An 18,005-nucleotide genomic window follows, 5' to 3' on the forward strand; every position below is an offset into this window, starting at 1 on the left:
AATATAAATAAAATAGATCTCTGAAGATAACAGCGAGAGCTTTAAATACCACTGCTTGGACACTGATTAACAGCCCACGATATAGTGAAAAAGATAAAAGGTTGTATCCACATATATATACATTTACAAAGCAGAAAGAGGCCAGGCTCGCCAAGGTGTTCACGAAGCTAGAGATGCAGATTGCTGTCTTGTTGAGGCTGTAGGTTAGATACCTAATTCCCATTGATTTTTTTTAGTTCTTGACCTACCCCTTACTGACACTGTCCAACAACAGAATACAGAGCTATCAAAATGGGGCAATGGTAGGTCTTTTCTCCGACCCTAGAGAAAAGCAGCTATTCCCCTTGGCCAGAGTGTCCTAGTGAGTTACACACTTCAGAGGCTGTCTTGCAAACTGAATCACTAAAACTCATGTGTGATACCACCTCCAAGATTATTTTTTTTTTGGTATCTATTTAACCACAATCTTCCCGAAAAAGCTAAACCCCTTTTTATCACTAGCATAAACGTTCTTAGTTTAAAAACACATTTTTGAAAAATACATCAATGTTTGGAGTTTACAAAGTTGTGGAAGAAACTATATTTATTCAAATCTTTCGCAAGTCCCAGAAATCACACCAAACAGAATCAATTTTCCCCAAGGATATGTGGGGAAGTGCCAAATTACTTTGTACTTCAGGCTTTAAAAATAACAGTATAGAACCTGCCTAAGAGGGAAAGTCATTAGGAGCTCACAGCTGCTACAAAGATCACGAGCTAAGTGACAGAGAAAAATTATCAAGAGAAATGCTATACAAACAGCAGATGTAACAGAGTTCAGCATTATGCAGACATTTCACAAAGGACTTGCATAGCAATTTTGATATCTTCCCCAGCATTTACATTTTAAAAGTGCAAAGTATACTAAAACCTCAAACATTTTATAGCTTTTATATCCGCATGACACTCCCAAATAACAATTGCTTCTCTTTTTCCCCTCCCCTGCATAGGGAGAAATACACTACATTTAAGGAGATGAGCTGAGCAAAGACAAAGAGGAATCAAGCAAAACTCTCAGCTGGCCCTAATAGAATTTTCATAGTTCCATTTCTATCACAGAAATAAAAAAATACATTAAAGTGTGCGCTTCCCCTAATTCTGCCTGTCAGCTCCAGTAAGCAAGGGACTTGTGATTACACAACGGGCAGGATCAGTTCAGCCTAAGTCATAACTGGAAAAGCAGCATTACTTACACATTAGGTTGATTTAATGTAATTTCATTTTACCTTTTTTTTTTTTTTTGCATTTAGAAATCATATAACATCACTACTGTACCATTGGAGGTTGCTCCTAAAAAATAACCCCCCAGCTTCTGAAAAGCCTCACGTCAAACCCTATATCCCTGCATCGCTACCAAATTCTTTTCAGAAGTTATTAACATTGAAACATTTATGCCAAACGCTGTAGAATTTAGTACAGATGAATCCAATAAGGTTCTGTGGAGAATACTCTAAAAAGTTATAGAATTTAATAGGGAATTACCTCCCTGCTAAGGAATTTTCTCTGACAGTTTAAATACTACATAGTAAATGTATCACTTTCTATTAAATTCTATAGGATTCTTCCATAAGGGAATTGTTGGTGAGGTTAATCATTTTAATTAACCTTTTTATGTTGATGCTGACTGTTTTCTCCACTGTACATGTTCCCAGCTGGCCAATATAAAGTTAATAGAAGAGCAAGATTAAGCTAAGACGGTGAAAAACACAGCGAGGGAAAAGAAGGTCTGATGCTGTGAGAGCTGATCATCTGCAAATGGCTTTTCTTAACACATAACGTCTAAACGATTTTTAATACTCTGGAAAGCTGCTATAATGGTGGATTCCTATGTCTGCACAGTGCAAAAGCAGAGCAAAAGGAGACTGCTCAAGAAAAGCTTCCCCCTTGCCAATGTGCCTCGACTATTTTTGTCTTTTTAAAAATCAATGTAGAACAATAAAAGGCTATTTTGACTTCAGCCCTCCCTCCTTCCCCCAGTCCAGGACACAACCAACGCTTTGGAACACTGAAGTTGTCCACCAAGAAGGGGTCTGAGGACGTCCTCCAGCTCTGTGTGGGCCACTGACAACGTTTGGCTGTGCCCCGCGGACAGATCAGGCTGTGAGCAGAGGGCAGTTATCCATGCTCTCTTACCCTCCTGTGTTCATCTCTCCAAATTCTAGTAGCAAATTACTAAACCACAGGCTCACCCCACCAGACAGTAAGGCATAAGTTAACATTCCTTTGTTATTAAAGTCAAGGTGGTTGTCTTTCATCAATGCACAAAATGCAAGACAAGAAGACAGGACTAGTTGCAGCCTGTTATCTGTGCCTCTGCTCAGAGTATTATTTACCCTTTGGCAGAAGAGGACAGCCCCGTGTTAATAAATACCACCCTGGAGAAAGTTCCAAAAAGTCAACATCCTAATTATGCCATTTTACCACATTTATGTATGTTACATATTTACTTTCCCGGCATTTTCTATTTCTGATGCAATGAACAACGCGGGATTTCTAAATCTCACTGGCTCCCAAGTCCTTCATTTGCATTTAAAACATCACCATGATTATATTATTACTACAAGTTAAGGTTGCAGGCAGGCCACCAGGTCAGGTCTGATCCCAGGCTGCTCACTGCAGCCTAAGCAAATTCTTCTCCAATTAGCACAAAACTGCTACTGGCACCTCGGAGCAGGACAGATAGCGTCCGTATCACCGCATCCGTCATTCATCCACAAACATTTCAGCTCTAGAGTCTTTTCTTTGGCTTTCCTTAATCCCGCTTAGTCTTTTCCACCGATTTTAACCGCAGCTGGCTAGCACACTGCCGCTCCTCATGTTTAACTTTGCAGAACACATTACTGTCCAAAGATGAATGGATACAGGCTCTTATTCTGTCCTTTCAACTTATCATTGACAACCCAAGAAACCAAAGTACATGGTTTCAATTGACCGTTAGTTACTGTAAAAAGTGTTCTAGCCTATGCTATTATGGCTAATTTACCTTTTAATTATATTGTCCATGCTAATGCTAATTGCAATTTGATACACCCAGGTTTAACGACCCATTTTCATTGCCTTTCTGAAACAAGTTACAGATTAGTTTCTTCTAAACTTCAAAGAATTTCCATTTAAGTGTAAAATCAAACTGCTCCAGCGTCTTGCTGGCAATATTAGGTTCTGAGCAAGAATTTTTGCTACAGTGACTGAGCAGGAACTCGGTCTCTTGATTTGGCCTTATGCAGTGCTGCTGTTGTTTCCCATTACTTCAGTCTGATGTCCTAGCAGGGGCTGAACTGTGAAAGCCTATGAATAGCAATGAGGAGGAATCGTGAACAAAGAAAGGATCCTAATCTGAAGGACTAAATTAGAGAAGATCCATAGCTACGTTTTGATGTTACTGTGATATTTTTGCAGCATGAAAGCAGCTAGTTTATCCATCCCTAAAATCGTTTTTGATCTATTATTTTAATCCCAAATTAGAGAATTCTGTGGTAGCGCTCTTGCTGTTTGTTTTATCACAGCAAACACGAAGACAGCATACCAAGAGAGACAGCAGACAGTATTTGAAGATATCCCACAGGAATAGTGTAGATTTTTGCAATAATTTAGCACTAGTATAAACTCTCCGACAGCACTCAAGAGAGAGGTGAGCTGGGGACAGCCTAGAAAGAAGGGGAAAATAAACAAACCGAAAGGACTCAACACAGGAATAACTGTGGTGGAATCATGAACAGAGAGCTAAAAATTAATGTAAATGACTGAGAGAGGAGAGGATGGCGGAGGACCGTTTGCTTGCAGTTTCCTGCCCTTCATTAGGCAGGGAGGTGTCAGAGTCCGACTGAAACCTTGGCATTGCCCGTGAGGGGCTACGGCTCCTGTGAGCGGGGCTTCCAGGCAGAATCTTTGGGTATGGCTGCGGTACTACGGTTAGTAACAGAAAGCCCGTGTATCTGAACGTCTTTTGTTGCTTCTCTTCAAATTTATCTCTTAATTCACAAGATCATTTTCTTAGGGTTGGTCAAGTGGTGAGATAAGAATGGAGCGCTCCAGGAAGACCCTCTCCTGCAGCAATCCTTCCTCCTCCAGCTCCACAGTGCTGCTTCCCTTTGGTTTCAGTACAGAAACGCACAGGCTGGGAATACCTCTAATTATAGCAGTTTTGGGCCAGGGTTATAAAACATTTCCCAGTGCAGTAATGTCTGCTAGCAGCATGCTTTTGAAATGGCATCTTTCTACTGCCAAATTCCTCGGTGTAGATGCAGTTATAAGCATGTGTTTGGTGTAAGCTGTGTCTAATCTGTAAGGGATGCCAGTATAACTACATAGCATTTTTAGTGTCTCAAGAAATGTGCAGAGGGCAGCGTTATCTGTCTTCAATGCAGCCCTTCGCTAGAGAATAACATGCTGAGGTCAATGGTTAAAAAGAGCTAGTGACCCCTGCCCCAAGCAGCAGCAGCCATGAGAGTAACGTTAGCAAATCCCTGCCACATCACTGAAGATATAGATTTATGTTATTTTCTTACATTTCAGGACATTTAGAAGAAGGTGCCACTGGAGTATAAAGATATTTTCAATTTATGTGATGAGGGAGCTAGACAGCCTGCCTCCAAGTTCAGCCAGCCTGTTCAGACTCCAAATTGGCAATGAATCATTACACTCACACGGCCACAGGCAGGAGAGGTCTGCGGAGATTGCATTCACCCACTCTAATCGCTACCGCAGCAGCACTGACCAACCCACTCCAGAATTAGGGAGGAGGGAAATAAAATTGTCTGATCTCAAAAACCCAAATACCGCATTACACTACAAAAATTCACAGTTAGCTTTGGGGATGGAGGGTGATTCCTTGGCTTAGTGTTCCTTTCCTAGAGCAAAAGGACGTGAATCCTCAAGAGACTTACTGTGTTATTCCAGTAAGCGGCCAGGGGGAGGGAGCGAAAAGCATTACCGTGGGAGGTGGCACTTCACACTCTTTTTGAAACAAGAATTTGGAGGGCACCCTATATGGTCAGGCTATCAAGGGAACAGAAGATGACAAATGTGACATCAGTTTTTAAAATGAGATCCAGAAGGGATTTCAGGCACTACAGCCCACTAAATCTGACTTCTCTGGGGGGCAAACTGCTAGACGCTGTAATAAATAGCAGAGCTAGTGAATGCCTGTAACACACTATGGAGAGGTCCCTGAAGAAGTCCATAAGGTGTCTGAAAGAGAATAGCATATTTGGATTTCCAAAATGTTTGTGAAAAGGCCCCTCAGAAAACATTACTTAAAAAAACTGATCTGTCTTGGAGCAAAAGGAAAACTCGCCTTGTATACCAACAGGTTAAAGGTGGGACTCACAGCCCAGGAATTGTCAGTGTTCAGATTTCACCTGTGGGACCGTAAGGGAACCTAATTCCATTCATAAATGGACTGCAGAGGAGACAAAGTCCGTTCATGATACAAAATTACTCAGGATAATTAGAACAAAAGCTTTTTGTGAAGGGAAGCAGAACAATCTCGCAATACTGAGTGACTGAGTGATAAAATGGCAAATGAAATTCAATGTTGATAAATGCAAAGTGATGTACTTGGGAAAAACAACCCTAACTATACATACATACTGACAGGTTCCCAATTTGCTATTGCCATTCAGTGACGAGACCTTGGGGTCACAGCTGATAGTTTTCTGGAGGTGTCAGCTGAGTGCTCAGTAGTTGTTAAAAAACAAATAGTATGTTAGGAAGGAGGAAAGTAATAGAAAACCAAACAGAAAACACCACTTTGCTCCCACAGAACTCTGCAGTAAACCCACTCATTAAATACTGCGCACGGTTTTGGCTTTCCCATCTCAAAAAGGATACAGTAAAGGAAGAAAAAAAGGCACAGAAGGAACAAGTCATCGTGAGTCTAGAATGGCTTCCTCAAACAAACAAATTAAATAGTTCTTCAGATTTGAAAGCAGATGATTAAGGGGGAATACGAGCGAGGCAGACAGAATCATGTGAGGCTTTTAAGTGAACAGGGATGTACTTTGTAATGCAAAAACTAGGAGGCACCCAGAGAAGTTATTAGGCATGAGTTGAAAGCAAAAGGAAGTCCGTTCTTGTGGAACAAATTGTAGAATTCATTGCCATGGGATGCTTTGCATGGGATGCAGAAGTCTAAAAGGGTTCAAGAGGCAATTAGAAATTTGTGGAAGATCTATCAAAGACTATTAAACATAATGATGCCAAGAGAATCTCTGGCTAGGCAAGGATTAGATATAATCTCTGGCTCAGGAAGCCTCTCAATCTCTGTTCAGTCTTGCCACTAAACCCTGCCCCAGTGCTGCCCTGTAAAAATGTGGTTCCTTACTCTATGTGCCATAGCAAAAGGGTGCTGGGGCTGCCCAAGAGCAAGCCAAAAAACCTCCTTGAACTTTTTTCAGTATTGGGTTAAACAAATTCAAAGGTGGAATACAGAGTTATATGAGAGAACAGCACTGGCGATGCAGGATTGTGGACTTTATTTAAAAGAGCTATTTGTTGTTCAGTATTAAATTGGGCCTTATATTTCTAGTTTATATCAAAAATCGAAAAATCACAGGACTCAAAGGAAATCTTAACAATTCTGTATATACAAGAAAGCCCAGCTATCACCAGACAATAAAGCTGGCTACTTGCACTATGATTACCCAAGGGAATAAGGATTCGTTTTGGATGTACTTCCCAAGGAAAGGTTTGTGAGTTCAAAGTTCTTTTTTCCCCTGCACATAAAATGCTTCCTAAGCACATTCACAAAATATTTAGCTGTAATTACAGCTCATTTTAAGAGGAGGAGGGAGTATTCGCACAATTTACTTTCAAAGGAATCTTCTTCATGTAAAAACCAACTCAATACAACCCATGACATGCTGCCAAAAACACAGGAAGACTTACACCAAAAACTAGCAACAAACAAACGGAGAATGTTTACTTTCTACATCAGGCAGAGTAGGTGAGTGCATAGCTTAGTCTTTCCTTCCACAGGTTTCACCATCAAACCTCCTCCCACAGAAACTTCTGAAGAAATTTTTTGATCCTTTTCTCATTTAAAAAAATCCCATGCATTGACTGGCTTTGGGAGGTTTCATTTTGTGTGTAATATTGTTCACATTTTTTTCAGCATCTCCTTGCCATCCTCTTCTCTCTTCCTTTTAGACGCAAGGAGCAGATTTTTTTGTAAAAAGCCCATATGACTGCAGAACCTAATATCTCTTTTCAGAAGTTCTCCAGGCATGAAGTCATGATATGGCTGTGGTACTTTCCACCCAAGGCTAGCAGCCCTGTGACACTGGATCTTCTGTTTCAGCTGGAATCCTGCTGTTTCTCCATAAAACATTAGCTAAGCCTTCACTCTAGCTGGCAGATACGATTCCAGCACATACACCATGGCCGGATCTTACTGGATGTGAGAGGTTACACCATTAACCACTTCCAATAGCTGCTGTATAAATGTAACCTCAAGCTCCTCTATCCCACAGCCACTTTCGAAACTGGGATTCTGATCTCTGAGTCAGTTTAGGCACTCAAGAAACATTTTACCTACAGGATGTGTGAAAAATCCTGGATCTGACTCTTTTGTCCCATCACTGGAAGAAAATCAGGCCCAGGAGGCGTCAGCAGGTCAGAAAGGGAGCCGGATGGTTTATCCCAGACAGTGATCAACTTGCTCCTACTCCTTCTCCTTACTCTAGGAGGACATTTCATTTACTCTTTAGGAAGATGAGACCTCAGCTACAGAGAAACGCACCTGGAGTAGCTATACTGACTTCAAAGGAGACACTACAAATTTTAAGCCAGCACGGAGAACAGAATTCGGTGTGTGCAGTGCAGTCGGTGGAGTTTAACTTCCCTTCAGAGGGGACCCCGCGCTCCTCAGAACAGGACTAATTGGCCAAAGCCATCGCTCCCGACTGGCTGCCGCGGCGTGGCACACGCAGCAGGGAGCTCCAGGAGGGAAGGGAAAAAATAGGGCCATTAAAGCAGTGTTTTTCTTTGCTAAAACATGGGCGGAAGGTGTCCAACATTTGTTAATAGCAGTGATTTTGCGACAGCTGAAGCAAAGCCTGCTTAAAGCCAGACCAAGTTTACAGATGTGTTGCTGATTATTTTGAATAATTAAATGGTGTAAAACCCAGCTGTGATGAATAGCACTGGGGTCGCAATTTATAAATAATTGAGAAGAGTGAGTCGCATTTGATCATCCTGATCAAATTCTACTCCCTGGAGAATAAATGTTTGTCCTGAATACCATCAACATTGTTAAATGCCTCAATATTCCTGCTCAGCCATCCAGCCAGCAGTCAATTGAACTAAATCACTTTAACACCTTACACATTTGCCTTCCTCATGAATACAAAATGTTTTTAACTTACACAACGGTCTTTGGGCATCAGACAAAGCAGCCACTCTTTATAGACAGTAACCAAACAGCAACAATAAATGTTTTAAATGATCCCATTAAAAACAATTCCTGCATACAGTCTTGTCTTTACTGCAGTAAGTGAAGCAGCCGTAGATATTAGGCCACCTATTTTGTTTCATTGCCTTGTTTGTAAGCAGAGCTGCCTCTCTGATCCACATGCATGGCACAAACACACCTCCTTTTGCTGGCGGGGATGCCAGTAGCGCAGCTCCGTGCAGTTTCCTGGGGCTCCTCCTGCTTCTCAGTACTTCCAAAAGTTCAGCAGTGACTGTGATTACACTGAATGAAATAAATGCCTAAAAACTAGCCAGAGAATACCAACTTGAGCTTATTAAGGCTTGACTCTGCAGCCCATCCTCACACTGCAGGATGTTTACCATGCTTGTGCAATACAGGTTTGGTAATCCAGAGGTGGAAAACTGTTTACACTTCATTAGAATTACCTCCAATTTATAGCAGATTTATAGGTCAGAATCTGTCCTAAACAGGTAACAAGATGCAAAGTTTAAAATAGTCTCATTAGGTAAATACTACCAACTAAATCCTGAAGCCTTTCTCCTTGGTTTTACTGGAACCAAATACCAATGACTTCAACAGCAATCTTTCCTGGCTGAACAGAGGATGAACAAGGACTCCAGGAACCGACCCATAGTTTGGGTTCTCAGAAAAGACCAAATTCTACTACTCTTACTTATAGTGAGCACTACTTTACTCCTTTTGGGCTACTCAAGGGGTATGTGACTTCTCAGTGTGAGTAAGAGGAGCAAATTCTGGGCCAACAAGAATAAAATAAGCTGCAGATTATAAGAAGAGCCTGGAGTTAAACCCAACTGCTTTTATCTCCATGTCATTCCTGAGGGATTGCAGGCAGCTTTTCCTATTTAATAAAAACCTCGGAGGACACCCCTTTACAGGCACCAAATCTGTGATGGTTACAAAGCACCTGTAAATGCCCAGTCCCACATTGTTCATACCTGTTAGCAAACCGGTATTTCCCTATTTCTTCTGATACCTTCGAGCATTGCATTTACCTGACATGACAACATCACACAGATGTCGCACGGTCCCTAACTATTAACACACAATTGACTTTAGGAAAATAACATTTTATTAGTGGATCATTAAATCATACCTCAAAGTCTTCCGAGAATCCATGCTGGTTATTAGAATACAGCTCACTGATGTGTTTAACAAACTGCTTGACTGGAATTGCTTCCATATCATCTGTAGAAAGAAAGAGAGATTCAGATTTGCTATTTGTCTCACACAAAAACTTCAGGAGAGAAAGTCTTCACTCAGTATCACTTCGATTTGAGTTTCCAGGGGCAGAGCTAGTTCAATAATAATAAATCTTGATGAATCTGGCCCATTTTTAAGTAAACTCTTCATATTATATTTCTAATTCTAAGCTCTGCAGTTATGGATACTGAGAGTCTATTCCCCATGATGATAATTTACAAAGTCCAATTGAAGTTCAAGGATCATTTAGTTCTTGTTCGCAGTTTGAAGATGGCTGCAGATGGGGTGAAGAGGCCTCCTCTCCTTCCACATTGTATAAAAAGAAGAGACCCAAAATATGAAAGTACAGTTGACAATTGCCCCCAGTAAGTTTTTACCAGACTGAGCAGAGACATAGGTTTTTCTCCTGAAAGTTATTAACTTTTTCCTTTTTACACAATGATGTACAATCCAAATGGACTTATCACAAAACTGTCGCTGAGCAAAAGAACAGGCAACGCAACACCTACACTAATTTGAGTTCTCTCTCACACCAGGCACTATTCATAACATTGAATATGTATTCCGCTGGACCATTTGTTCTTGCTCAGCACAGTGCAAATTCCACCCAATATACCAATAAATCACCCGCAGACGTTTTTGTAAAAGAAAGAAGTCAAAGGCTTGAATTGAATTAAAGACAAACAAGACTGTTTTGAGCACCTGGGACTCCGGACAGATTCTAATAAAGCTGGGGTGGAGGATGGCTGCCTTATTTCTCTCTCTTTCTCGCTCTCAAAAAAGGCCTAGATGTTGTTATAACCGCCACTGCAGTTGGTAGAAACACTGCGCTTGCCAAGATTCATTAGTTAATATTTTCAGTCTGGCATTTAGAAAATGTAAATTGCTATACAACTGTGATTAGTTTCAGCATGTGAAATAATCTATTGCCTGATGGCTACTATTGTCTGTTTGCGTGATTTTATGGCAATACTCTGGTATTTATATATCCCATTTAATATTCTTCTGAAGATCGCATCCAGTTTATGTTTACTTCCAGTAATTCGGTGGTGTATTTTTGCTCCCGTTTAGCAGCCATATGGTTTGGTGCTACAGCTGCATTATAATCTGGATTCTTTTACTTTTAAACATCTACATTATGATAGAAAAAATCCAAATATTTCTACAGATACTTAGCAAAATTTAACGATAAATAAATAGATGTGACATTTACTGTATTCAGAGTGAAAGATCTTTGGCAGCTAAAACCTCTAAGCTGTCACATATGCTTTTCTTAGCAAAGGGTAGGAAGATCTGTATGTGTAAATGAGGTTCTACTTTGGCAAGAATTTTATAGATCCCTGACAATCTGATTTCTCTCCATCTGATGGCAGTTAATATTGACCACGTCATTACTTCTCTACTCTCATTTTATCAGGTAATGCTCTAAGGTGGCTTTTTTTGTTTACTGACATTTTCCGATTTCAATCAGCTCTCTTCTATTTTATTTACAAGAGCCAATTGCTAAAGTTATGTTTGCAATCTGATCACCTCCCAGTATAGTAATGCTACTTTAATTAACCACATGCTCGTTTACTGAATAATAGAGAATTCAAAACATGACAAGTGTATGCTCATCTTAGCAAAAAGCTGCAGCATGCAGAAATGCTGGCACTTTACAATATTTAAGTGATAACATTTATTCTCTGTAATATTGAGAGCATCATCATCTCATAACAACATTTGTATTAATATTTTTGCAGCCAAGACACTTGAATGAAATGATCTATGGGAACTGCAGTCAATAGTGAGAGCCTGCAAAACAATCTTTCTTCTCCTGAAAAGCAACCCATACATCCTAGATTTCCTTGAAAAGAACTTGTGCTACGATAGCAATTTCACATACTCTCACAAGAAAAGTTCCATAGTTATCATTTGGTCTTTTTTTTCTTGAGTAGCCTAGCTCAACTGAGACCAACCAAGATCAAGGACTCACTGCAGCAGACCAGTGTGTCCAATTTAATTTTGCAGAAGGCAGAATTTAATTTTAATTGTGATCCGTGAGCCAAAAAATACATTAGAGATAACGTGCTCTCTGGTCCATTGAATTCCCACCAATTTCAAGGATGGGTCTGCACCAGAGATCCACGGCAAAATATGGTTAGTTTTCTTTTTATCATCATCACTGCATGGTGGCAGTATGTCTCCACCTTTATAGCCACTGCTAATTCACTTCTCTGTTTTTCACTATCCTTTATTGTTTCTCCTCCCTTTTTCCTCTTCTGCATTTTCACTTCTGATTCCCTTCAGAAGCCTTAACCCAATGCAGTTTCTTGCCCTGTTTGATAACATGGGCAAAAATTGAACATTAAATAAGTTAAGTATGAAATGCTGTTAACATATGAGCTCACTGGGTGAGAGGAAGTTTACATGGCTGAAGCCGCATAAGCATAACTTGGGAAAACCACATTGGAGCAAATATAATCGTTTCATATTAGGAAGATTAAAATCAGAACCGCAAATGTTAGTAACTCAAAATATCGCTGCTGATTTCTGGCTTTCAAACTGCTGGGATAACACGGCCCTACTGACCGTGCAAGACGTGGCAGGTCCTGCGCGGAGGCCACCCCTTGAGGGACCCGCAGCCCACGGCAGCTCCCCGGCTGCACGCCCGTCGTGCCCCCTGCCGATAGCCGCAGGAGAGCAGCTGTATGTACGATATAGTCTATTACACTGACCAACGGAACAGAAATGTGCTAAAGTAATTTGGGCCTCTATTTTTCTATTCGTGACCTCCAACTCCAAACTGCCAGCCAGGAACACAAATTACTTTAGCTGGGGTATCCACATGCTTGGCCACGGGCAGCTTGTCAGCCTCCGGTAAAAGATGTACTAATATACTCTGCACTCTTGAATGAGATCTGCTCTGACATTATCTGAAGATGGCTGTGACCTTCTCTAAGAAAACCAACAGATGTAGCTAGATGCACAGAATATCCTTTTTTCCTTGCACTATTGTCAGTCCAAAGGCTTTGGTTAAGCCTTCTTTCCATCTTAAGACAAATAGACTTCGATGACTATAATTCTTTTAGTCGATTGAAGAGATTAATGGAATCCTATAATGGCTAATTAGGAGCTCTCATAGTTCTTCTGCACATATTCCCTTTTGCACCATATACTTCTTCCCATCCAAAAGGTAGAGTGACATTTGATATTGTCAGTATGATACTTATGTTTTGCAAGACCTGCACATCATTCAAAGAGAAGAGGGAAACATTTTAATAACATACCTTCCCCTCTAACACCGCAGATATAATTACAGTTCTGTCTAGCTTGGGTTTCGCCATCTGTTTTATCAGTGTCAATAAAGTGATTCTGAATTTACATCACTACAAAATATGAGCTGAATCTGGCACCATACTAATGTACTTACCCTTTGTGTTATGCAAAGAAAGAAGCAATCTTAGATGGACAGGGGCAAAAGTCTCCAAAACTTTAAAATAATTGTGTGTATATATATTTATTACTATAAATAATATCACTGATAATATTCTTTATAATGCGGCACTACTGAAGCTGACGGGTGGGGGTCTTAATTACTATGCTGGGTATTTAACACTTTGGTGGCGTTCCCATCTTCACTGGCTGGTCCAAGACAAGCACCTGAGAGGAGTATCAAAACCACAAAACCGAAGGGGACCACAGTGCAGATTATTTCCTGCCACAAAGGGAGAATCCCAAGAAGAAAGTCAAGTTTGTTTAAAAAGAGATAGAAGAGGAAAACCATCACCTACAACTCATTTTCTAAGAAACGACAATTGACAAAGGAGAATACTTAATACATTCCTTCAGAAGACAGCCACCTTCAAAAGAAGCCCGAAGTGTATAGGAACAATAAAGTTCAAACAGGGCTACATTTAAAGTTTGGATAATTAGCAATCCTACCAGGAAGGATTTTCCCCTATCTCCCACTTAATAAGCTGCCTTTGTAATGTTAAAGCAATAGGGGCCAATTTCAAAAGAAAAATGGGATATTGTATCAGAGATGGCATTTTCCACATAATAAGACCTCAGATTCATTTTGATTCATTTATAGCCTGAGAGCTCACTGGATAGTTTAGTGGCATTGCATTGGAATAGATGGGTTTGGGTCAGGAATTAATCCAGAAGGTCAAAACCAAAGTGCTTCCTCATATTACCCTTGTCTAGTTTAGAGCTTTGGTATTTCTGCAGACCAGACGTTTGACACACATGAAGAAGTCTTGGTAAGAAGATTCTCCCATGTCTTTCATTCTGTTTCTAAATGCTTTCTGTTTTTCAGCTGTTATCTTACTCAGTCTACTAAATCCAATATACTCCTTGTATCTTATGCCTTACTTCTAATGCGAAAGCTTATTCCATTTGTTTGTTAGTCGCTGCACTTCAGTCTCTCATTTGCAAAGCCACCTGGATTCATGTGCCATAGCTCTCACGTGGCTTGGCCCATCTGCTCCAACAGCAGCCACTTACTGCACCGCTCAGCAACCCCGTGCTGTCCCTTGCATCTCAGAAACACCTCCATCAATTCTCAGCGTGCTCTTCACAGCTGGCTTCAGCCAAAGGACGAGGGGATTCTCCCACTCCCTTCTCCCCGCCTGCGGGGCTGAGCGGTGAACTGAATCCGTCTGCTGATCTGACTGATGACTATAAGAAAGGATTAATTGATTTGTGGGGAAGAGGAAGAAGGATTAGTTGTCAGTGGGGTAGATGGGTTGAGCTTACTTATTACCATGAGGAATAGTGAAGTGACAGAGAAACTGCCCTTTCTCAAGGCGGCACAAACCTAACCTGGCTCATGACAATCGTGAAACCAGTGACATTGTTAGTGACAATAATCCTGAAGAATCCACTCTCAATAGCATATCCTCCACAGTTCTCATCTTCTGCAAAACAGTTTTCCCAATTGGAAAGAAATATCTACCAGTAGGCTCATAGTAGGACTGGATTTGATCTTTTAACTCACTGAAAAACAACATATCTGACAAATGTTTTCCCACATCCATAGCAAATGAACACCTTTCTGTTCCCAGCAGCACTCAACCCTGGGATGTCGATTCATCTTCCACCCTCTTATTCTCCACTGCTGGAGAGAACATTGAATGCAATCCCAGGACTACTTCTTTTTTTTTTTTTTTTAATTTTTATTTTATTGTTAACCACATTCAGTGGAGTTTTTTTTTTTTTTTTTTTTTGTTTCAAAAAGGGGTGGGAAAATTCTGCAAGCAGCTGGAATACCTACCATCAATATTTAGGATGCATATTACTTAAAACTGATTTTAACAGCCATTCTATAAGCTACAACACCTATCAGAGTAAAGGCTGCAGAACTATAGCAAAAGCTTGCCTTCACATGCAGGACTGCAGCAGAACCATGTGGAGCACAATTCCAACAGATTCATTTCCACAACGAGCAATGGGGCACTCGCAGAACGGATTTAAATAGGATCTATGCAGCTGTACCACGCAATGTGAGAGTGCACACAATGCACAGTACTAAATGGGGATGTAAAGGCCAACTATGTCTGTACTCGGTCTGTCTCTAGAAGACTGGCTGATCATAAAGAATATTGCAAGGATTAATTACACACCCTTGGGTAAAATTCTGCCCCAGCAGAGATTATTGAAAAATCCCTATCAGCTCTGCTGAGGTGAGAGGTGTTCACCTCTATAAAGAAGCTGAGACAAAAATCTCTAGAGCCACAGATTGAGTGTACACTCCACAGTGCACACACTAACAGGGGTCGGAAGCTTCACATGCAGCTCGAGTTTTGGCCCTGACTGAATTTGAAATGTTTGAGCAGGACAGTCCACAGCCAGATCCTGCCCTAACTCACGCAAATACCAGACTCCACGAGTAATTCCACACATAAAAAAGGGTGGTACCCCGCTTTTAAGAAATTTTAGATTTAATGCATTTGAATTATACACATTTATATAGTCAGAGCTTTTCATTCTTCATTATGCTGGCGTTCCTTGCTGAACTATATAATAGGAACACAACTGAAGCCATTGTGTTTCATTTGGAGTAATTAATTTTTCTGACTGATCACATAGTTTGCTGTATAAAAAATGGGCAGAAATATAAGAACAGTTTTATTTGTATAACATGAGTATCAATTAATTTGTAATAAAACAAAGTCATTTTAAGCCCCTTAATAGTGAGAAGGTGTCTGCTTTCTGTGGAGATCATATCTGCATAAATACTAAAAAGACAACATTGTAGGTTTCTTTCTAGGAGCTCAAACTACTCCCGAAGTCACTGACCTCAGTAATTAAGACAAATTATAAATTAAAATAAATTAAGATAAAAAATAAATTACTAACAGTTGGACACTATTCCTAACGAATGCTCACATTTTCGTAATCACGTGTTTATGAAATACTGTTTTTAATAAAAACCACCTTTCAACATGAAAAGGCACAGAAAACAGTTTGAATACATTTGAGAGCCCTGGGTAGTTGGGCATGTTGAGAGAAAACCACAGAAGTCCTTCCAGCAAGATAATTGCTATCTATTTGTTATAATCAAGTCAAATGAACACAAGGGCAGGTTTCTGATAAAGGGGAGACACATGAAAAAGCAGAATATGAAAAATCACCTGTGTAATATTGTAGCTACATTCATCTCTCTTGCTTCAAGATTTAATCTACTACAATGCTATTAGCCATGTGTCAGTCAGCAATATAAAGATGTTAATGATAAAATTTTATGTGTGTCAAAATAAGAGCTCAGTTTAAATCTGCCTGTACAAATCTTAGATTAGGTTATCATTAATTATAAATGTAATAGCAATACACTTCTTCCCTTTAAGCAAAAAACCAATTTCAATCCAAGAGAATGAAATAATGTGAATTTTCCCTTAGCACAGACATTAAACATGATCTTATTTGGGATTGCCTGCTAAGGAACACAATTTTCATCTCACACATTTCCATCCTCAGGTCCCAGTCATCCCATCAATTACACACATGCCTTACATTTAAGCACATGGAGGTTCAACTCCAGGGCTCTCCGCAGCCCAGTGTGATGGCTCTCAGAAAAGGATCTGTACACATTTCACATAGCCACCATGAAAACACATCTTCGGTGATTTAGCCAACTCCTGAAGCTTCCACTACAAGTATCATGACTAGATATCAAACCATAAATTCTTCAGGGTGCTACAGAAGCAGGGTCGATAGCAGATAAAAAAAGGAAGGTGGATGTTCCCTAAAATACCTTGATATTTTCTTGGCTTCAGAGAATGGCTGTGTTTGCAATATTGCATTCATGAATTTAATTGAAGCTGAAGATAGGTACAATTCACAATATGGTGCTGGAACATAAATCCGCAGGGAGCAGAAAGCAGAAATAAAGTCTTAAACAGCCGAAGAGCACTACCTCTGTGCTCAGTGAAGAGCTTCATGCCCTTGAGAAATAAGTCCTCAGCTGCAGTTAGGACTTTTCCCCGTACCTCGCCAGTCTATAGCCCAGAAGATCACTGTGCTCAGTACGCTTTCCCTGTAGTGGCCACAGACGTGTCCTGGTGCTCTGCTCATTAGCTCTTGGGATGCAACTTGAGACAGCTATATCTTAGCAGAAAACAGTAAGATACTAAGCTTCTGTTGGGAACCTGCAGTTTCCTTGTCAAATGAGATACCTCTTGTTAGAGTCTCTTAATAGAAACAGTCTCAGGGTGGATGCTACCAGAAGATATCAGAAGTACAGGAACTGAGCTTGTAAAAAACACATAAAATTGAACCTCCGATCAGGAAAGGTTCAAGGCAACCATGGTTATTGAAGGAATAAGGAAGAAGTTTTCAAAATTCTGCAGAGATTTAACAGAAGCTAAGAGTTGGACACTTGATGGGACTCTTTCTTGTAACCATGAGAAGACAAGGGGAAATGAAGGAGGACAACGGCTGCACTGGCCTCCACACCCTCGCATGACTGCATGAGGTGGTCAAGACACCTTTTCACTGCAAAGTACTTGGCTACTCCACTATTTCCCGGGCTCATGCACCCACACTGACTCATTCTTGAAGAAGCATGAGAATGTTTCTCCACCAGATTCTGCCTCTAGTTACTTTAAATACACTATTCATAAACTCCAGGACTAGTTAAAAAATTAATTTCCTGCCATTTAAACCTAAAACTGCACCTTGATCCAAGAACTGGGAAGTGCCCCTTAGTCTTGTAGTCTAAACATGGCTGAAATGACTGGAATCACATCTGAGACATTTTACTTATACTAGAAATGGTGAAAGACATCTGGAATAATATGTGAAATGAATCAGTTGCATTGGCCAACCATTG

General features: G+C 40.4%; 1 protein-coding gene across 1 annotated transcript in view; it reads right to left on the bottom strand.

Moving 5' to 3' along the window:
- PTPRG (protein tyrosine phosphatase, receptor type, G) overlaps positions 1-18,005 on the bottom strand; it is a gene marked incomplete at its 5' end in the record, with an annotated part of 318,517 nt that overhangs the window by 18,051 nt on the left and 282,461 nt on the right. Inside the window, 1 exon segment of the mRNA XM_009883627.1 lies at positions 9,585-9,676. Within this exon segment, the coding sequence (XP_009881929.1) occupies positions 9,585-9,676 (92 nt within the window).

The sequence above is a fragment of the Charadrius vociferus genome, unplaced genomic scaffold, assembly GCF_000708025.1.
Source record: "Charadrius vociferus isolate BGI_N301 unplaced genomic scaffold, ASM70802v2 scaffold324, whole genome shotgun sequence".
NCBI classification, from domain to species: domain Eukaryota; kingdom Metazoa; phylum Chordata; class Aves; order Charadriiformes; family Charadriidae; genus Charadrius; species Charadrius vociferus.